Source organism: Cricetulus griseus, chromosome 2 (genome assembly GCF_003668045.3).
Source record: "Cricetulus griseus strain 17A/GY chromosome 2, alternate assembly CriGri-PICRH-1.0, whole genome shotgun sequence".
Lineage (NCBI taxonomy): Eukaryota > Metazoa > Chordata > Mammalia > Rodentia > Cricetidae > Cricetulus > Cricetulus griseus.
In genome coordinates, this window is record NC_048595.1 from 368,152,815 (window position 1) to 368,175,205 (window position 22,391).

Here is a 22,391-nt window from a genome sequence, read left to right on the forward strand (position 1 = left end):
CCAGTGTGCTGTACAACACCACAGCAAGCTGCCTCCCCGACTTCATGCACCCCCACACACTGCACTGCAGAGGACTGTCTGCTCCCCTCTCCTATGCAGCACACCGATGCAAGGGGCTTCCTCCCTAGCTCACACACCCACCCTGTATGTTGAAACAGTGCCGCAGAGGCTGCCTCTTCAGCTCTCAAGTTTGGCATTGTTGGGACGCATGCTAAGGGCTTCTAGGAAAACTCCTCATGGAGAACAAACAGGATTAACCCAGTGAGAAATGAAGCATGGATTTTAATTGTTCTTAATGATAAAAACTCAGAGTCAGCTATCAGGATGAAAGCTGGAGGATCAGAGAAGCAGAGTGGCCAGTCACTAGAGAGTTCTTACCGCTACTAATGCTCAGACCAAAGGGGCGATCCTGTCCTCAGACTGACTGCTCCTGACTGTATCGGTCTCTGCAAATCCTCAAACTGCCTCTCTGCCCCTGTCTCCTCTGCCTTATATTCCTCTCTCCACCCAGCCATATCACTTCCTGTCTCCACTTCCCTAATGCTGGGATTAAAGGGGTGAGATCCCGAGTGCTGGGATCACCTTTGTGTGAGCTCTGTTTCTCTTTTAAACAGATTCAATCTCGTGTAGCCCATGGTGGCTTTGAACTCACAGAGTTCCATCTGCCTCTGTCTCCTGAGTGCTAGGATTAAAGGTGTCCATCACCATTTCCTGGTCTCTATAGCTCTGGACTCTGATCTTTAAGCAAGCTTTATTTGTTATAGCAGAACAAAATATCTCCACAGAGAAAAACAGAGTTTGAAAAGCTGGGGTCCTAGAGACTTGGAAGCTGCAGCCAGCTAGCCAGAGTGGCAGTTAAAACAGCACAGGGTCAGTGGGGAGATTATAGGTGTGTCTCCCCTGAAAACCAGATCAGTCACCAGCAAGCCCAGCACCCTGAACATGAGCCCTGACAGGTAGCCTTCCAGCACCCCTAACATGAGCTCCAGCATGTTACTTCCTAGCATTGCAAGCAAGAATCTGACATTGGAGGAACCCTGGCCACAGCACTTTAGCATGTTGCCCAAGAACCAGTATTATGTCCCAATAGATGCAGGCAAGGTGGTTAATGATGTTCTTACTCCAAAGATGTCTACTGACAGCCCACTGCAGGCTTCTGTGGGACAGAGAGAGTCAACACTAAGATGTTATATGTAATCATTGTCCTGGGGAAGGAACTATGTGTTGGAGTAGACATTGGTACCTGGATCTGCCCTGCTCTTGGGCCACAAGTGACTCTTGGACCTTTAAAAGGTGTGAGTATAGATTCATTCTCAGTGACAAGTCCACGCTGATTGCTGGGGCTATGAAAAATGTCTTCCATTAATGCAGCATTTGGCTCTGCCCCACAGAGCCAAACTGCCCACCACATGTCTTCCAAATGCAGGGCAACAGGCAGCCACCTGGTCCTGTAGCCTCCTACTGTCCTAAGGTGAGCAGTGCTTAGTGAGCCATGCCTCCCTTGGGCTCTGCTTTCCGCCCAACCTAGCCTTGGCTGGAGAGCTGTCCTGATTCCTCTGCTCTCTTGTCCAAGGTTGGTCTTGAGATTCCACTCTGGTCCCTCACTGCCTCCATAGTATTTAGGACTACATATACTATCTGTGCACATTAGCAATTTGTGTATTTGCTCATGTGCATGCCAAACGAACACAGAGGTCAGTCTCACATGGGGATTCCTTAAGCACCATCTGCCTTGTTTGGAGACATGGTTTCTTACTGGTCTGGAACTCACCAAGTGGGCTAGGCTGGCCAGCCAGTGAGCCAGCCCCAGAGTCCCAGCAATCCCAAGTGCTGGGACTTTACAATTGTGCTAACACACCTAGCTTTTCTTACTTGTGTTCTGGGGTTGAATTCGGGTCCTTGGCTCCTTACAGAAAGCACTTTACAGACTGATATATCTCCCCAGCCCCACCTTGATGATTTCAGGGAGAGTTGGGAAGGTATGATGATGTGTTGAGCAAGGCATGGAAGCCTGGCTCCAGCTTTGGGTGCCAGTTCCTCTGGGAAATAGTGTCAGAGTCAGAGTAGAACTGAGTGTGATGATGGAGGTTTCTGTCCCATAGCTCAGTTGGTAGAGCATGAGACTCTTTTTTTTTTTTTTTTTAAAGATTTATTTATTTATCATGTATACAGTGTTCTGCCTACATGTATGCCTGCAGGCCAGAAGAGGGCACCAGATCTCATTATAGATGGTTGTGAACCACCATGTGGTTGCTGGGAATTGAACTCAGGACCTCTGGAAGAGCAGCCAGTGCTCTTAACCTCTGAGCCATCTCTCCAGCCCAAGCATTAGACTCTTAATCTCAGGGTCGTGGGTTCATGACCAACGTTGGTTGCCATTTGATAATGGAAGTTTCTGTCCTGCCTGGTCCCACAGCCACTTAGCCCCAAATAAACACAAGGACGCTATATTAATTATAAAACTATTGACCAATGGCGCAGGCTTCTTATTAGCTAGCTCTGTCTTAATTATTAACTCATTTATATTAATCTATGTATTGCCACAAGGATGTGGTTTACCCCTAATCTGGCGTATTACTCCTTTGGCAGCATGGCATCTCCTGGCCTCTCTCCCCCCAGCATCCTCCTCATCTCCTAGCCCCGCCTATCTTCCTGCCTGTACTGGCCAATCAGTGTTTTATTCATCAATCAATAAGAGAAACATATATACAGATAACATCCCCCATCATGAGTGTGCCAATCAAGCTCTGCCATGTTGTTCCCAAGATATCCCCTGAGTGTCTTTAGTCAGGAGTGGGAGGATGGGGGCAACTGTGATGGCAGTGTCCTGGCTACCTGGGACCTGGCTCTGCAGAACCCCAGGCTGCAGGCAGCTCCAACAGTTCTCAAACAGGAGTGCTTAAAAAGTAACACCTGTCTTCCCAGGTGGCTTTCATGACGTTGACGCTGTTTCCCATCCGGCTCCTGTTCGCTGCTTTCATGATGCTGCTGGCCTGGCCCTTTGCGCTTGTGGCCTCCCTGGGACCGCCTGATAAGGAGCCAGAGCAGCCCATGGCCTTGTGGAGGAAGTAAGTAGCTCTTTTGGCTAACGGTGTGTGAGTGTGTGAGTGTGTGTGTGTGTGTGTGTGTGTGTGTGTGTGTGTGTGTGTGTGTGTGAAAGAGAGAGAGAGAGAGAGAGAGAGAGAGAGAGAGAGAGGTCACAATGTTAAACTGCTCAGTCAGTATGGACCTGTCTCTCCCTTTCTAAGCCTGCTTTATTACTGGAACCTGTTCACCAGGGACCAGTCATGCTTCCTTTGAAACTAGCTTGTCCCTACCTGTCTCTTCCTCTGGTCTTTGTAGGCTTCATCTTCAGGGCACTATGGGTCATAGAGCTGCTGTACCCATGTCCCAGAGTGTAAAGTTTCCTTCACCACCATGGCCTCCTGTGTTCTAGAACCTCTTCTGTCTCTTGATGGCCTGAAGACTAAAACCAGAGCTCCCAGGCCACCCTCATCCAGCTCCGGGTCTGCTGGTGGGAGTTGGGGAATGTATTCTGAGTGGACAGCTCTTGGGCTGAGTTGGTCCAGCACCACAGTGACACGGGTCCCTGCCTCAACCGCCACAGAATGGGTGCCGTGATCAGGGAAGGGAACATATCTTCTACCTTTTGAGTGGCAGGTCACAGTTGACACACCTTGCCCACCTGGGATCACTGAAAGTCGACAAGCCTGCTCTCTTTTAAGTCTAGTGATCTGATACCACTTTCTGACCAGACTTGACAAAAGCTGAAGCTCTCACTAGCTGGATCCAGACAGTGCTGTCCTACTGGGGACCTTGAGCCCGTCCAGGCTTCCTGAGTGTTGAACACTGTCACTCTGCAGGCTGAGTCTCTCTTTGACCCAAACTGGCCCTTGCCTTGAAGTATTAGATATGAATAAGCCTCAGCTGTTTGGAGATGCATATGTTGGGAACACAGCCAGTGCTGTAGACACTTCTGAGTGTTTCTTGTGTCTTTCCACCTGTCACAGGTACCTTAGCCAGTGCTCTAAGAATGCCCTGCTGTTGTCTCTAGAGCTCCCTTTGCCAGCTCAGAAAGACAAACAAATCCTTGCTGGAGATGGTGGCAAAAAGGCCTACAGGCCAGATTAGCTACTGTGCAAGTAACCTTTTCCTAGAACATGGCCATCCCTGGGACTTTCACAGGGAGCAGGGGACTCTGTGGCTCCAAAGCCTAAAATGTCACTATCTGGTGCTCTGCGGGCTGTGTTCACCGGGACCCTCCCAGCCTTTCTTTTATTGTGATGCACAGGATGTTTGTTCAGGACAGAGGCAAGAGGGGAACCTCATCTTCTAAATTTCATCTCTCTGGGTGTCGATCACCATCAGATGCTGTTCGTCACCCAGTGTGGGCGTTGAGCGAGGCTGGCTGTCCATGAGGTTGTTGCTTGCTCTCAGTTCTTCATTTGTCTGCGATTTCCTAATCCTCTTAGAACAGCATGCTTTATTGTGACATCCTTTAAAAGGGTTTAAAAATAATAAAAACGTAACATATGAAACTGGTATGAAATAAAACCAAGCACTTCAAATCTAGGCCAAACGAGATCCCAACTTTGAGCTTGGCTAAGTGCAGGAGTTCCGCAGGGAAGCAGACTTGGGCGGATTTAAAGCTTTGCTGTTGCTTTACATGCCGCCTCCCCGGCATCACAAGGACCCGATTCTTCCCCACACCAGTTCAGAGTCTCTGAGCAACAGGACCATCTTCAAAGTGGGTGACTCGGGTTGTGTTCCCAGCCTCCACACTCCCCTGGGACTCTCTTATGTGCGTACACACTCCATGGGCTTCAGCAAGCTACAGAGGGCTACAGAAGACTGTTTGCAACAGCTCTGTCTCTGTGTGTCCAAGTCACTCAGTCTGTTCACACACCTTCTTTCACTGCACAAATGCAGTGCTAATACTGTTTCATGTGAGTGAGTGGGAGGCTGAGATTTCTTATGGCCACAGTTTCCCTCGAGCTTGGTATGTCTTTGTCAGCTCAGGGTACATGTCATTCTGTGTGAGAGAGAGGAATGTGCTTATGCCTGGACATATATTGTTTATAGTGGTGTATGTGCATGCATGTATATGAGTGTGTGTATGTGAAGCGTGTACATGTATGAATGCACACACATGTGTGCATGTGTGCGTGTGTGTGTGTGTGTGTGTGTGTGTGTGAGAGAGAGAGAGAGAGAGAGAGAGAGAGAGAGAGAGAGAGAGAGAGAGAGAGAGTGCATTTAGGTGAGAGTATGGATATGTGTGTAGGTACTGGAGTATGTTTATTGTATTTGTTGACGTATGTGCATGTATGAGTGTCCACAGGTAAAAGTGTGTGTGTACCTGTTGGAATATACATTTTTGAATGAAGATGAGAGTACGCATGTAGGTGCTGGAGTATGTGTGTATAGGTAAGCGTTGAAGTGTGAACATATGAATGTGCCCGTCGTACTATATACCTGTTCATGTAGATAAGAGCATGCAGGTGTGCATAAGTTGAAATGTTCATGTGCGTAGGGTGCGTACACGTGTTGGCGTGTGCATGTAAGTGCATGTTGGTGAGTATATGTGTAGGAGTGTACATGTGCACCTGTGTGTGTACACAGACGAGATTGTATGGTTGTATTTGTAGGTTGGAGTGTATGTAGATGAGCGTGTGCATGTATGTTGAAAGCATCATATGTACAGTAGTGTACACATGTATGCTGAACCTGCATGGAGCTTGCTATGCCTGGTGAAGCCCTGGACACCTTCATTCAGTGTCTGTGGGAACTGAGTGGATTTGTGGCCCTAGGCTCTCGAGGATGCTTCTGACCCCCTGAAAGGAGACATAGTGGCACAGAATTAGGAAAAAGCTGGGTTTAAAATAACTGGCTACAGAGCCATTGAAGTTCTGCTGAGTTACAACAGCAGATTCATTCAGACTCAGACTGTTACGTTCACACAGCAAAGCTGTTGTGAACAGATTGATGTTAAAGACGACCTTTTTTTTTTTTTTCCTGGATGAAGTTAGTGGCATTCAGACATCCTTAAAAATCTCAGGCTTTCGGTGAATGACACAGTTTTACAAAGAATGCTTATTTTAAGTCACTTTCAAAGTACAGTGTCTTGAAAATCATACTGCTGCCTTTTGGTAGTACTTACCCCTACACTAGTTCTTACCCACCAGAGCAAGTCGAGGGGTGGGCCAGGCAGCTAGCAGTCAAGGTCCTCCAGCTGCTGGTCTCTCAGCCACAGGCAACTGGAGAAGGGCATGTTCCTGAGGGCTCCTTGAGACTCAGTCCTGGGTTAATAGGTTAATGTGTTAACTGTGAGACTGAAGGAATGAATATCTAACCCCCTACCCTCAGAGAGGAGTCCACATCCTGGGTATAAATATGACTTCCTCTGTCTGAAGAAGCACAGCCTCAACCCATAATTTAAAGTCTTTAAATTACACACATTCTCTGCTTTGCTTTTGGACTGTAGCCTTTGGTTTTTTGTTTTGTTTTGTTTTGTTTTTTCTGTCTTGCCGTTTGAATGTCTCTGTTTCTTTTTTGTGACAGAAAGAGTGCCAAAGCGCCACCCCCCCCACCCCGAATTCAGCATCAGTTCTCCAAGCCCCATAGGCAGGCCACACTGTGGAGTTGTACTTGCCTCCTGTGGTATCCAGGTCATGTAGTGTCTGCTCTTTTGTTTTGTTGTTGTTGTTGAAGACTTTCTGGAATGTCAGGTTCTCTTCCCAGAAAGAATTTGCAAGAGGAACTCAGACTTGATGAACTACTGACAACCAGCTTGCTCTCCCTTGCCCAGCTCTCTCGCTGGCTGAATAGGTAGTGTCCTCCCAGACGGTTCAGGTCTACAGTCTTGGGCTCATGCGCCTGTGTGTGGAGGCAAACTGCGTCTCTTTGGAGTCCTCTCTTCATCCTGTGCCCAAAGCCCCAGGTCTTCTTCAGCACTGAGCAGCTGTTGAGCTCATGTTCCATCCCTCTTCTTCTTCACGTTCCTGTAGCTTTCTTTCCAGGCCTTTACTTGACCGCCGGCCTTGTCCAGAGCTCACTGTCCTCCTTGCCCCTGTGACAGTACCAGCCGCATGAGGGTCTTCACCTTCACTGAGCCCACAAGGTCTGTCTCCATTCACACCATCAGCCTGGTGCACCCAGCCCTATGGGTAAGCTTACGGGGAAGAGCCATCCATTTGGCTCAGCTCTTTTCCCACCCCCTCCCCATACTCACTCCGCCTCCTGCTGTCTCATCTTTCCCTGAGAAGGGTATTGCTGTCAACAAGACTGGGGGTTGATGGTACTTACTTTCCATCTCCCCTCTTCCTCTTGCCCTTCTAGAACTGGTGCCTGTTCCAGTCCAATCTCCTCACAGCCTCACTTACCCCTCATCCTCATCCTCTTCCTCCTCCTCAGGTGCTGTGCATTTTACTTTTGTCCATTTTTGTTGTGAGTCCATCTAGATGTGTCCAGCTGACATTGAGAAGTGCACACCCCTGTGTCACAGCATCCTTAGAAATAGAACCTTGAATCTGCCTGCTCCCCAGTGTCTCATTGTAACTACAGCAGCTGCTGATCCTCCAAGTAAGCAGAGGTCTTTCCAAGGTGACTCCTCGAGGGGCTCTGTACCCAACAGCGATTGGCCACTACTTAGATCTGCTGGGGCTCCTCTCACAGAACCTCCAGGGGAAGTTAGCGCTTTGGGAAAAATCAAAGAACAGGGTTTTGAGCTCATTTTTTTTTTTTTTTTCTTCCTGTGTCTTTTGGTCACCTGGTGCATTCTGCAGCAAGCCTCCTCTGGAGACCAAGCTCCACCCAGGGCTGCCCATACTACATGTCACTACAGGGGTATCCTGAGAGGTGTCTGAGTGGTGACTGAGGTTTGTTGAGGGTGAATAGAAAGGAAAATACCAGGTTTGAGTGCCTGAGATCTTATATGTTTAAAAAAAAGGACATCATAGAAAACCAAGATGGATGGCCTAGGCCAGTTTTCTTTCACCTACATCTGTGTCCATCTAGGTCCTTCCAATAGCTGTACTAATTCACGTGGTCGGCCGCCAAGGCAGGGTGGCCTATGAGAAGGAGGTCTAGAAGGCTCACCAGACAGGGGACCACCCTTGCTCTCGGCTGATTAGCGTGCACGTGTCCTGCGTGCTTTGATAGCTCATCCACAACTGAGTGCTAACATGAGCTGCTGACATCTCAAGTGTGGGTGTCTTTGACCTTGGTGTGTGAGCCGCTGTTAGTGCTGAGTAGTTGTGTTCACTTGAAGGATGCTGTGTGGTGGGAAAAGCCCTTCGGTTGTCTGTCAGATGAGGTGGAAGAACATTGGCTACGGGTGTCCCAGAATCAAGCACACCAGCTCTCCTCTCAGGGCAGTTGCTGCAGTAGCCTTCAACCCTGCCCTACTGCCAAGGCCTCAGCTCATTTTCCCCATGCCCCCTGCATGCCTGTGTAGAGCAGGAACCTGATGTTGCCTATCTCTTACAGGGTTGTGGATTTCCTGCTCAAGGCCATCATGCGTACCATGTGGTTTGCTGGCGGCTTCCACCGAGTGGCTGTGAAGGGACGGCAGGCCCTGCCTGCTGAGGCTGCTATCCTCACACTGGCACCACATTCCTCCTACTTCGATGCCATCCCTGTCACCATGACCATGTCCTCCATTGTAATGAAGGCGGAAAGCAGAGACATCCCAATCTGGGGAAGTGAGTGAGCACTTGAGTGGATGAGCCCCTGGGGATGGGTGAGACCCTGGGAGTGAGTAAGCCACCCCAGTGACAGGTCCCTTCAGGCTGTATGCTGACATACAACCTGCCCTGGCTGTGCTCTGTTTTTGTCATTGTAATTCCCCCATAGGGTGAGCTTTTGCAGGTTTTATTTATCAGCACCTACATGTATGTCCTCCAGTACTGTCAAGGGCAGAGATACTTGTCCCACCGAGGTCTGTCTTGTAGACATGCGTTTCTTGTATCACAGAGCGGTTCAGGGCCTCTTGAGCTTCTGGGCAGCCTGCTCCTGAGTACCAGTGACTCCCACAGACCAGAAACAGCAGTGTCTTGGGGCTGCTGATGGGATCACAAATCCCAGGTGCCCTGATGCAGCACAAGGTCTTTCTGTCTCATTCTAGGAACTACAAGTCCAAGGTCATAGTGCTGCGTGCAAGGGGAGAGGTTGTAGTGTGTGCGAGGGGGTGTCATAGTGTGTGTGAGGGGGTGTCACAGTGTGTGCAGGGGGGATCCCTCCAGAGGCTCCATGGGAGATTGTGCTACCTGACTGGTCAAATGACCAGCTTTCCTCTGTCCCTCATCTGTGTGTGTCTCAGTTGAGAACAATGCCAGTGGATAATCCATGATGTCCTCATTTAAAAATCCACGATTTCATCTGCATAGACTTTTTTGTCTGAAAGGCCATGTTTACAGGGTCTAGGGTTGAGACGCAGAGAGAACACAGCGTTGACATCCAGTTGCTTTTCACGCCCTGTCTGGCTTCCTTCATGGTTCCCTGGCATCTCAGTGGATGATGTGGGTTTGGGGAGTAGGGTTAGAGTTACTGGGTACTGTGGTGGGTATGGTGTCCCTGAAGAGTAATGGGAGGAGGAGGTTTCAGCCTGACACCTGTAGCAGAAGAACCATAGCTTTGAACCCACATCGCTGTGAATGCATACCCCCAAGTAAGAAGAGACACAGACTTGGCAGAAAGGCTATGTTCCGTGACTCTTTCTGGTGCCTGGGCACTGCCTGTGAGCAAATGTTCTAGGGTAGCGCTGTGACTCTGAGGGTCTCATGAGTATGGCCCTTCAGCAGCCTCACTTATGCTACAGAACATACTTTTGTATCTCCCAGGCTGTGTAGGCCCTGTCAGTGTCATCTGAAAGCAGAGGGGCCTCCTGGTGTCTTAGTTAAGGTTACCATTGCTGTGATGAAACACTGTGACCAAAAGCAGTTGGAAGAGAAAGGCTTTATTTCAGCTTACAGTTAAACATCACAGCATATCTCTAAAGGAAGTCAGGACAGAAACTCGAGTCAAGGAACTGAAGCAGAGACCATGAAGGAGTACTGCTTACTGGCAAGATCTTCATGCGTTGCTCAGCCTGATTTTTTTTTTTATATATACCCCAGAACCGCCTGCCCAAGGGTAGCCTCACTCAAAATGGATTGGGCCCTCCCACATCGATCATTAATTTAGAAACACACCATGGACTTACCCAGAGGCCAGTCTGGTGATAGCGTTTTCTCATTGAGGGTCCATCTCCACAAATTGCTTGAGCTTGTGTCAAGTTGTCATAAAACTAGCCAGTTCAGTGTACCTGGTAGCCCAAATCTCTCTGTACATACAAGACTTCTGCTGTATGAGAGACCTCTGAAATCTTGAGATATATTTGCTTGGGAGGTGGGTGGAAGAAAGGATTGAGCTATCACTCTGGACTGTTGTCTAGCACTGACCTTTCTGATCTGGCCTTGACCCAGCGGTCTCTTCTAAGCTAAAGCATACAAGCAGCCTGCTGACACTTGGCCAGGTCATGAAGAAATGTTTGTCACAGCTACCTAAGAGCACTACAGCTTTTGGGTATGTCTGCATCAAGGGCTTTCTGTTCTCACCTTCATCTCCTTCTCCTTTTGCTGGTGAGCAGGGCATTCTCCACAGTTGCATATGGAAACATTAAGGAACTGGCTTGTGGCCATGGGGAAGCAAGTGGTCAAGGAGGCTAGAACCTAAGCAGATGGCAGCAAAGTCCCCAGCCCCAGATCAACCCTTTCCCTCAACACACACCTGTGACTTTTCAGAGGCACCTGGCTGTGGCTAAGTCCACTGCCAACATGGCCTCCACAGCCCACATGCTTCCCACCTAACTAAGAGGGGTGGTCATTCCCTTCCAGGGGAAATGTGAGTCTTCACTGTGGGTTCAGGCAACGCTGTGGTCAGTATCCTGAGCTAAGTGTGCTCTAAGACTCTTGGACTCTGGATGAATTCACTCCATCCACAGGGTGTTGGTACAGAGTTGGCTTATATGGAGGTGAAGAGTTAGGTTGGGGCTCAGCTAGGGGTTCGCTGTTCATACAGAGTACTAGGTGAGAGTGTCTCATCTCTGTCAAACATCTGTCTCAGTCCCCTGATCCAGATAGCCAGGACCTTGCAGAGGCGCCAATTAGGAAGGCAGAAGGCGGGACTGTATGTAGCCCTGCACCCATGAGTGGTATGACAGATCCTACAGACAGAAATGAGCTGGTCCGTGTAGGGACAATGGTTATGAAACAGCTCTGAGTGAGCGTGGTTACTCCCCTTCTTGACGAGGCTCCTGGAGGGAAGCTGAACTATTTGGGTCACAGGCTGCAGATTTATCAGTCAGATCATCAGATAAAGGATAATACTCCACATGCCTGGAAAGTTGGGTTGAATTCCAAGAATTTTTTGTAAGGTAAGTGAGGTTATAATTGGCAGATGTGTAGTCCACCTTGATGACCCCAAAATATGTCACAAGCCCTCACCGTCAGTGCACATGGCTCCTGGCAAAGCACCAGGAGGCGGTTGGGTTTTATAGAGATATTGTACAGAGGTTCCTTCTGTAGCTTATGCATTCCCTGGTCATTTATAGATAGTCCACAGAATGAATGGTGGCCAAAGGTTTATCAGAAATGTTCATTATTCAGGTTCAGTGATGTGTGCTTATAGTCCCAGCACTGGAGAAGCTGAGGCAGGAGGATTACTTGAGCCCTGGCTAGAGCATGAAGACCCTATTGTTGGTATTCAGGCACCTATACTGGCCTAGCCTGTACAGGGCTTCTGACAGGATGAGCCCTCAGCTGCAGCCACTAAGAGCACCACCTGTGCATATTCACTATGTTCCCTTTTAAAGGGGCTCTGCCCACCTCCCATCCTTCTTTCCCTCCCTGTCTCCATTCCCTCCCTCCGTCTGTTTCTCCCCCTGCTGTCTTTGCTCTCTCCTGGTGCTCCTGTCTCCCCCCTCTCGTTTCCCCTTTTTATGATTCCTTTCCCTAACTAAAAAATAAATAAATAAAAAAATACTACAACCCTCTGCTTGAGCCCTGTTGCATGGTGTCTTTCTCTCATGCACTGCTTTTCTTAAATTATAACACCTGTCTCTAAGAGGTAGAGGAATATGATTAGGTTTCAAATGTAGCTCATCCCAGTTGGTTTCTTACCCAGAGATACCTTTGAAGGCAATGTGCCAGATTAGGTGCTGTCCTGACATGCAGAAACGGGTCCTCTTCACCCCTTGATAACCCAGGGCGTGCTCTGGTTATTATCTCAGAGCAGGCTTAGACAGGCAACAACTTGTCCCAACTTGCAGTCCCTCCTTGTGATAGACAGACAGCTCCTAACTCAAAAGGCAGTGTTTTCCTCATTAGGTCTGTCAGTCCCAGGAGTGTGACCAACCTCATACCTTTATCTGTCTCTACATTATCAGCCTTCTATGAGTCAACTTTATGTGTCTATCTTAATTAGGTTTAGGGTTTTGCTTGCTGTGATAAAAAAAAAAAAACTCCATAAACAAAAGTAACCTGGGAAGGAAAGGGTTTATTTCAGCTTGCACATCAGGTAATATTCCATCACTGAGGGAAGTTAGCAGGGCAAGAATCTGGAGGCAGAAGCCATAGTGGAGTGCTGCTTACTGGCTTGCTCCCCATGGTTTTCTCAGCCAGCTTTCTTATACACCCCAGGGGTTCTATATCACTCCAACAGTGTGCTGGGCCCTCCCACATAATCATTAATCAAGAAAATTCTCACATGCCCCACAGACTCCCCTTCAGGGCATTTTTTTTTTTTTTTCTTTCCAAGACAGGGTTTCTCTGTGTAGTCCTGGCTGTCTTGGAACTCATTCTGTAGACCAGGCTGGCCTGGAACTTAGAAATCTGCTTGTCGCTGCTTCCTGAGTGCTGGCAGTAAAGGTGTGTGCCATCACCACCTGCCTCGGACAGGGCAGTCTTACGGCAAGTTGGCAAAAACCAATCAACCATTCATTCATTGAACTGGTCAAGTGATGTTTGGAAGTAAAATGCTAAGACAATGCCATCACAGGCCTGTTGGAACTTCTGCTGGGGTTGTGTCAGCCATTTGCACAGCATGGCCTGCTGGCAGGGAGCTGTGGACTTTCCCTTCCTGCCTTTGGGAGCAACTTGTCCATCAACATCCAGAATCACTTTGTCTGATGGTAGGAGGTTTACCCAGGAACCCTCAAAGGTAACCTCCTGGGTGCACAGATGACCATTTGTCCCATCCTTGAAGCCCTTCTTGCCTCCCTGTGTCCATCCTCAGATCCACTAAAGGACCGGAAGGCATCTTCCACTATCCAAGTCAGTTTTCTTATCCTTGCCATCACAGACACAGAAAACTTCTATACTCAGCCCCATGAAACACACTACACAGCAAGACTAGGTGAGCCCCGGCATTCTGGGGATGACGCCATTTTACCGAAAAGCAGACAAGGTCAGGATTGTGATGTCACTCATCCTCACAGCCTCCTGGGCGGATTCTATCATTCCTCTTCCTTTTTACTCTCTGCGTCACTAGCAGCATCAGGAAGTCGATAGGAAAAGATGAAACAGCTGCTAGAATGAAAACAAAAACAAAAACAAAACAGCAAAATGATTCAAGACTGGAAAGGACATGGTCACTGTCCCCTGTGTGTTTGGCTCTTCCAAAGAGTTATGAAGACACAGTGGGTTATTACAAAATTGAAGGGATCTCTTTTTCTTTCTTTTTCTTTCTCTTTCTTTCTTTGTTTCTTTCTTCCCCTCCCTCCCTCCCTTCTTTCCTTCCTTCCTTTTTTAAAAAAATTGCTTTCTATGCTTTTTGTAAAACCTAGGAAGAACCACAAAGTAGTCTTTTCAAGTCCCAAAAATGATTTACAAAAAGAACCTACAGCTAACATGGTCCTGGGAGATCAGCTGTCACCCTGGGCCTTGCTCCTTTTTTCTCTCTGAACATAGACTTACCTGAAGGTAGTTCATATTAAAACCTCTTCAGAGTTTTTTGTGCACTATCCTATTTTAACTTGGTCTTACTTTGGTGGTTCCCAACATGTTGGTCAGTTGAGGTCTGCCAGTCATGGCAAAATAAGTGCCTGAACCTAAACCAAATGTAGAGACCCAGTGATGTAGGGATTACTTGTGGGCTGTGTGTGATATCTAGGGCTCTTGCAGCAAAGAGGCAACAAGAACTTGTTCTTGCTACTCTGGAAGCTAGAAGTCCAAGAGGCGGGCATTGGTGGCCAAGCACATGGTGATAGCTGGCAGTCCTTGGTACTCTCTGGCTTGCAGGCACATCACATCCTCCCTTGTCCTGCAACCTTCTCTCCCCTTACCTCTGTTCTCTTACAAACATATCAGTCATTGATTAGGACCACCCTAGTTAGGATGATACCATCTGAACTTGATTGTCTGCAAACATCTTATCTCCAGTTAGGGTTACATTCCCAGGTGCCAAGAGCTAGAGCTTCAACCGTGAATTCCAAGAATGCAAGCTCAGCCCACAGTGGGGTCCAGGAGTACTTACTGAATCTCCTTGTTCTGTTAATGGAGTGACAGCAGGTCCTCTGTGTTTTAGTAGTGTCAGGTTGTGTCCTGTGTGTCCTATGGACTGTTGCTCCTCCAGGGTACACAGGTTGTGGGAGTTCACTGGAAAGTTCCTCACCCTCCAGGCATCAGCATGGCCCAGGGAGGTAGGTGTCTTTGGGGTTTTCAGCTCACTGTGGCCCCTGAGAGTTCTCTGTTCCAAACCTGTGTTTGAAAGCTGTGGATGCTGATATCCTGTCTCAACTCCTACAGCTCTGATAAGGTACATTCGACCTGTGTTCGTGTCCCGGTCTGACCAAGACTCTCGAAGGAAAACAGTGGAGGAGATCAAGCGACGGGCACAGTCTGATGGAAAGTGGCCTCAGGTAGAACAATCCTGCTTGCTTTTAGGGGCTCTCCCAAAAGGTGTACACTTGGAGAATGGGAGAAAAAGTGGAAACCATAGAGCCTTCCATGTCCATATCTGATGCCAAAGTTCTGTTTGTCTTTGGGGAGTGTGTGCATCTAAGAGTGTGCTTGGTGTTGGGTGCTTTGGGTTTCAGTATCTGGGCTTAAATGAAAACAGATTCTCTCAAATGTCCACTTGTATCATTGTGTGGGGTAGTGTCTTGCTGATTGCCCTGGGTATGATCTACTTTGTGGATTAGCCATAAGCCTGAGGAATTCAACACTTGTAGATCCTGGGCTGAGCCTCTTGTCCTGTTGTCTAGTTCCTACCTCTGCATCCATAAGGCCTGCCTTTGTCCAGCCCCCCCCCCCCCCCCCCCGTAAGCCTGAGATGCCTTTTTTTTTTCTTCCCACTTGAGCCGACAGGCAGAGGCTGGAGGCTTTGTGGAATGCCCTGTCTGTGGTGCTTAAAGCACAGCAGATCTGGCACTTAGGTGCCTATGCCCACAGGCAGCCTCTGGAGGCCTCTGGCTTGCAGGTGTGGGAGATGCCTCCCAACACACACACACACACACACACACACACACACACACACACACACACACACGGAAGTTGCTCCCTCTTCTCCATGGAGCTTACCTGTGCTCTTCGGGAATGCCCACTGACCCCACCCAGCCTCCTCAATGGATCACCTTCCCATCAGGGCTCATTTGAAAGCTATATGTGCTTTCCATCATGGGGAGTTTTAGTTTGTTATATGCTGCCTAGGCCAATGAGTCAGCCATTGACATGTCCTGTGGGGACAGGAGTTTCTTCACTCTGTAGTTTTGCCCAGTGGCTGCATAGTTTCCTGCTTGCTCCCAGCATCCCTGTTCCTTGTGGTGTGACCTCTCATCAGTGCCTCCACTCTTGGCTTCCATTCTCTCCTGTGATGTATCTGTGACTGAGAGCCATGGTGTCCTTCACTGCTGCTTATTTTGTGCTTCTAGCGAGTGTTTCATTTCACTCCTCCTGCCCCAATCATGAGGGGAGCTTCATGAAGACCCTTCCCTTTCTAGGAGCCATAGTTTAAAATTATGTCGGTAATAGGGGGGAAAAAAAGAAAAAAAAAATCATTGGTAGGTGGGTTCCTGTAGACTCCGGATTTAAGTATTATGGTTTTAATGTTATCTTTTTCCTATTTTAAGATAATGATTTTTCCAGAAGGAACATGTACAAATAGGACCTGCCTCATCACCTTCAAACCTGGTATGTAGTTTTTTTGTTTTTTTGTCTGTTGGTTTTGTTTTTAATCTTTGTCAAAAAGAGGGAACCAGTTATGAGTTTTAAAGTAATGTCATCTATTGATAATGGAAATCTTCCTTGTCTTTTATGACAAGGTCTTAGAAGCATTTCTGGAAGTCACAGGAAAGTCGCAGTGTTTGAGCCGAGACCTGGAGTGTTAGCAGGAGGATGAGATTATGAAGGTGATGGCTGTCATGAGGTGATAATGTTTGCCTGAGCTCTGAGGTCCTAACCAGTGAGGCCCTGATGTGCTGAGATCTCCTTGTCCTCTGAGATAGAAGGTGCTCTGGGCCCTGGCAGCTCCCACCAACTGTAGAGGTCTTGTAGCCTTTAGCTTGCTCTTCTGTTTCAAAGCCTTGAAGGCTGGTTTCAGAGCCACAAGAGAACAGCCCTCTTTCTCCATGTGCATGAGCAGTGACTCATCACCCTGGACACCTCCTCATGGAACTCCCCAAGTCTGACATTGGGATTGAGCCCCTGGCCTTAGCAGCAGAATTGTGATGATAGGGGCACAAAGTCCACTCCTAACTCTTCCTGGTTAAAGCTCTGTATATCCTGAGAGGATTAACAGGTTTACCCCTTGATCCTGCCATAGCACTGAGTGCTGTTTAAGAGGTGGGTGGGACTCAAACGCTTTGCAATGGGTCAGACTGTGTACAACTGCCAATATTTTGCTCTGGGCTTCATCACACTGCCCTGTCTTGGAGGTTTTGCAGCTCTATGGTCTTTTAAGTGTGTGTGGTAAGCCCAGAGTCTTCCATCTCACCAGGCCATCCTTTTTCCTGCTTGTGTGCACATGGCTGAGCCCTCCACTTCTTGACACAGATAGTGGTAGAAACTTTGGTGGGTGGAGCTATCGTACAAGAAAGGGAACTCTTATTCTCTCTCAGTGTGTCCTGGGTTGCTCTTTCTAAAATAGGCTTAGCCGCTAAGGCAGCATGTGGTGACCAAGACAGGCCTAGCTGCAGGAGAAAGTCCATAACACACTGGTTTTCAGAGGTGTGAGCCTTCAAATGACCTTTTTAAATAGAATAGGACTTCATAAACCAGGCTTGTCAACCCATCAGGGAATACATAGCCAGTATATACATAGTAGAGGAGCCTGGTGGGGCAGTCTCAGGTGATATTTCTCCAGTCAGAGGCTAGTCACACATGGAGACAGGGCTTGGCTACAATGTCCTATCCCAGATGAGACCAGGTGTACCTTATCCTGCCTATTGACCTACCCCAGATCCAGTCATGGACAATGAGTAGAAACCAAGGTGGATAGAACAGATGTACAGAGAAGAGAGCCTGACAGTTCTGAGGGCCTGAGGTATAGACACACTGGAGACCCTCACCTCCCATCTGTGTCTGTTCATGTTGGTGCTGACACACAGCAACTCCTCCCTTTATGGGCAGTGCAGGGGTACAGAAAGCAATCCAAGAACCCAAAGAATGTCTTCACTGACCTGGAAGGCTGGCACAGAAAAGCTCAGTTTACTAAGGCCAGCAAAAGTACCACAGCTAGGTCCCACCTTACCGTGATTCCTGTTGCCATCAGTGAGACCATGCACTTTCCTTGACAGGTGCATTTATTCCTGGAGTTCCTGTCCAACCTGTGGTGCTACGCTACCCAAACAAACTGGTAAGTCATGTTCTTCTGGGACATGTGTTGAGGGGAGTTCTGGAGAAATGAGAGCTGGTTCAGTGTTTTGGTTGTATCTGGATTGCCATGTCTGTGTCCTTTCTCTATGCACAGTAGTTAAGAGAGCAGTTGGCACCATCACACAGCCTCAGCCCAGAGAGGGAGGGGCAGGCTCAGCAGGTAGAGTCCCAAGTGTCAGCTGGCTCCTCGGTGTATTGGTGACAGTTCTAGAATAGTCTCAGCATTGGCTTTCACAGGCCCTGAAGCAGTGCTCTGCTTCATGCCCCATTCCAGCATTTAGTGACACCCAAACAGACAGTCCTCAGAATCTCCCAAAGCCTGGCTTACTCTGGGCAGTTTAAAAACCCAATGCTGCTTACATTCTAGAAGACTGAGCAGTAGGTAAGGAATTGGGTAACTTTGTTGTACTTCCTCTGTTCCAATTGGAAGTCTCATTGACTTGTTTTAAAGAAACAAGATAAGAGAAGGCAGTTGGGCCCAGAGCTCCTGGGTAAACTGGGGGGACCTCAGCTCAGAGGAGGGAGGATTCAGAGCAGGTCCTGCTGAGTTTTGCCGCTGGGCCTTTCTCCCAAGTGTCCTTAATTCTCCTCCAATCCCTGGGAGGTGTCAAGGCCAGCCCATTTCACAGATGCCAGCTGCAGCCTCCTTTCTGCTGTGACTCTTGGAGCAGGTATTCTCTACCTTGATGGCTTCCACAGTTAGAAATGGCCAGTCCAGGAATGTGAGTCCCAGGACTCTGAGCTGGTACTAGGCACACGTGGCATTTCTTAGTTGAGTAAGCTTCTGGTGGGAATAGTAAGGTGGGGGTATTTACCACAATGAGATCTCCCTGTCTCTAGCAATCAATCATCATGGCAGCAGAGGACAGTATGGAAGGAAACCATTCCGCTTACAACCTAATGGCAGCAATATAGGCAACTCATAGACATAGGGTCCAGCCTGCCTGTGAGGGAGGCAGGTCTGCCTGCCTGAGCATGGGGTCACCTGAGGCAAATGGATAAGCAGTGGAGGCCGTCTGGACCATCAGTTACTAACACTAGCAGACTGGATAGCTCTGTCATGTATTGCTGAACCACGGAAGAGTCCATTTCCTGTCAGTTTCCTGAGGAAGGCCCTGCCCTTTTCTGAGAGTCAGCACGCCCAGGAATAGAGCAGCCTATTTGTGGGAGTGAGGTTTCCATTCTGAGTTGATTTGTCGGCCTGGTGATGCCATAGTCCTTACTGGTCTCCCTAGAACCTTGGAAGCTTGGTTATCAGGAAGCGGGAAGTGCTTCCTGTGCTCATATTTCTAAGGTTTGTGTGAGCTTCCTTAACCATGTAGCTGCAGAGTGTACCCCCTGCCAGAGGTCTGAACATAGACCCTGCCCAGGGAGCTAAAGCAGGGTAGGAAAAGTAGGTTGAGGATTGCAAAGAAAAGCAGCCATGTGAGGTGGCCAGTAAGTATTGCTTAACTCCTGTGAAAATGTTTGGTGCAACTGCTAATGGTAATTTCTGAAATCCTTCTGGGCATACATACAGTGAGGTAGTCAAGTCTCCAGAATAGCAGGGGCCACGTTCAAAGCCCAGGGTTGACCTGGGAAGTGTATGCCTGTGGTAGTCATGGTTGGACATTTGGGTACAGATACAACCTTGGAATGAGGCTGCAGTGGCACCATGTGATCAGATCCAGGCAGACCTTGCCTGAGGGCCTCTGGAAGCATCTTAAGAGTGGGTAGGTGACACAGCAGGCTTGGGAAGACAGTGGTTACTGGAACACCTTGAGAGAGAAGGGTATTGAGTGCCGACCCTACATAGGCCACTGCTAGAATTGGCAGCCTCGGAGGTGTGATAAATACGATGGCCATTTGAGAGGTTGGGTTAGTCACGGTCCTGGAACCCAGAGCACAAGCTGCTTTTACTCTGCCTATATTAATATGGGAGGAAATTAACCACATCTCTGGGCTAGACGAACATGGCCCTCGTATGATCTGGCTATATTATTGATTCATCTGCTTTCTCACTCCCAGGACACCATCACATGGACGTGGCAAGGACCCGGAGCGTAAGTTGGGCACCGTGTCATCCTGTCTGTCCTCTCATTCTGTGGATGCACAGGTCACCTGTGCCCTCGTTACTTTTGCAAATGTGAAAACTACTCTTGACAGCAATTAGGGTCGGCCCATTGTGAAAAAGCTAAGTGCTCCCATGTGGCTATGTAATACTCCTGAATTCTGGGGACGTAAGTTCCTCGACGCCAGCACCCACGGGAAGGTAACTGAGCCCTTCCCTTACCCACCTAGTACACTTAGTACTGCCACCTGGCATTACCTGGAGTTTGGGGATGGGAGCTTTTGTACAGGCAGTGGGATTAGCATGGTGCTCGGTGAGGGAGACCCTGTAGAGTTGGTATCCCTATCTTCCCAGGACAGACACTGGGGATCAGTTGTACTGTGATTATCAACTCCATGGAATAAGAGAAACAAAAACTACAGCAGCCAAGTTTAGGGACGTCAAAGCCATCCATAACAGCAGGGAGGAGGAGCCAGCCAGGGACAAAATAGCCTCAGGGGTTTCAGGGAGGAAGTGAAATCAGATACCAGCCCCTCCTAAGCCTTTCAAGGTATTTGTAGCACATGCTGGGGAAGTGCCCCTGCTGTGATGTCAAACCACCACTTCTGAGGTAGGAGCAGTGCACTGGAAGGATTACTTGTCCTGTGCTCAGACTGGCATGTTGGGGCAGAAAAAGATTGGCTTAGAATTAGCGGGTAACTGACTGCCAGGGAGAGAGAAGAAAATGTGGCCTCTAGGATGGGGACTCCAGGTAACTCTGTAATTCCATTCAGTCAAACAAGTAGTGGCAATAGCACTGAAGATCCAGGACCCTGGAAATCAGGTGAACAAGCCATGGCATGACTTAAAGCTGGAAGTCTGCCCTGCCTACATAGGGAGCTGGGCATCCTGGAGACAAGACTGTAAAGCAGGAGGGCAAAGGAAGTATTATGACTCCCTAGAATAACCCAAGACCAAAGAAAGTAACCAGAAAAGTGAGATCTCTAGTTAATAAAACCATCCTAGCCAGGCGTTGGTGGCACACGCCTTTAATCCCAGCACTCGGGAGGCGGCGGATCTCTGTGAGTTCGAGGCCAGCCTGGTCTCCAGAGTGAGTGCCAGGATAGGCTCCAAAGCTACATAGAGAAACCCTGTCTCGAAAAACCAAAAAAATAAAAAAATAAAACCATCCTATTACTTACCTTTAAGACCTTTCAACTTTGGAAGGCGACCCCCTCCTTCCAGTTTTACTGCCTAGCAGCACCTCCTAGAGGCTCTGGGCAGAATTTGGAGTCATTCAGCTACAAGAATTAGGAGCCTTACTTTTTAACCATGTTGTAAAATTATTCAACACTATTTTTAAGGTTGAAAATCCTGTGGCTCACTCTGTGCCAGTTTCAGAACCAAGTGGAAATCGAGGTGAGTGGACATAGTATTGTGTAGTATGGGCAGCATGCATTATGGGTAGAGAGGGGGTGGTATCTGGCCACGGGCCAATTGCATTGTGGTTTATGAGATACAGGGTTCCACTGGAGTCTGAACTGATGCAGTGTTTGAACTGTGTTAGACCTGGGGATGTGGTGATTCAGTGTCACAATGTTACACCAGGGTCTGTATGGATACAATGTGTCACACTAGTGTCTGTATGGATACAATGTGCTATATTGGGGGTCTATGTTACAACAACTTTTACCCTAGTTGTATGGATACAGTGTTACACTGGGGTCTGCAGGAATATAATGTTACAAAATTAAGCCAGCATGGATACAATGCCACATAGTACTTCACAGGGTTTCTTGTTGGCAGAGTGTCATACAGTGTTGCACTGGGGTCAGCTTGATACATTGTTAAAAAACTTAAAACCAAGAGCTGTGTAGATAGTTACACAGTATCTAACATGTACAGATAATGTTACATATCTGTCCTTGAGTTTCTTTTCATTCGTCTGAGTCATAGAAAAACTTCATAGCCACTTTTCCTCTGTGGCTTTATGTCCTCTGTGTGGTTTAAATATATTTGCATAGGATTTATATTTTTTAAGATTTGTTCATTTTTATTTTGTGTGTATGGGTGTTTTGCCTGCATGTATATCTGAGCACCAAATGTATGTATTGTCTACAGAGGCCAGAGAAGTTGTCATATCCTCTAGAACTGTAGTTACAGATAGTTCTTAGGTACCATATAGATGTTAGGAACAGAACTCTGGGTCCTCTGTAAGAGCAACAAATGCTCTTAACTGCTAAATCATCTCTTCAGCCCCTGGACAGGATTTTTAAAAATTAAAAAAAAAACTAAGCCTATCATTCGTTACTTAGGTGACTGTTACCTGGAGTGAGGGTGATGGGGTTTTTTGGTTGTTTTTGTTGTTGTTGTTGTTTTTGTTTTTTTGGGGGGGGTTGTTTTATTTTTGGGATTTTTTGGGGGGGGTTGTTTTCGCAAAAAAAAAAAAAAAGAAAGAAAAGAAAAAGAATTGTGGTGGGCCTGTATCTGAAATCAGAAATGAGCCATATGCACCT

The 22,391-nt window shown here is 48.0% G+C and overlaps 1 protein-coding gene across 1 annotated transcript in view; it reads left to right on the forward strand.

Moving 5' to 3' along the window:
• Window positions 1-22,391, forward strand: part of LOC103161085 (lysophosphatidylcholine acyltransferase 1) — a 50,595-nt gene that overhangs the window by 16,031 nt on the left and 12,173 nt on the right. Inside the window, exons 2-8 of the mRNA XM_027400131.2 lie at window positions 2,926-3,068; window positions 8,485-8,699; window positions 14,781-14,893; window positions 16,103-16,163; window positions 17,768-17,826; window positions 19,854-19,888; window positions 21,240-21,294. Coding sequence (XP_027255932.1) covers window positions 2,926-3,068; window positions 8,485-8,699; window positions 14,781-14,893; window positions 16,103-16,163; window positions 17,768-17,826; window positions 19,854-19,888; window positions 21,240-21,294 — 681 coding nt within the window. The remainder of the gene's footprint in view (window positions 1-2,925; window positions 3,069-8,484; window positions 8,700-14,780; window positions 14,894-16,102; window positions 16,164-17,767; window positions 17,827-19,853; window positions 19,889-21,239; window positions 21,295-22,391) is intronic.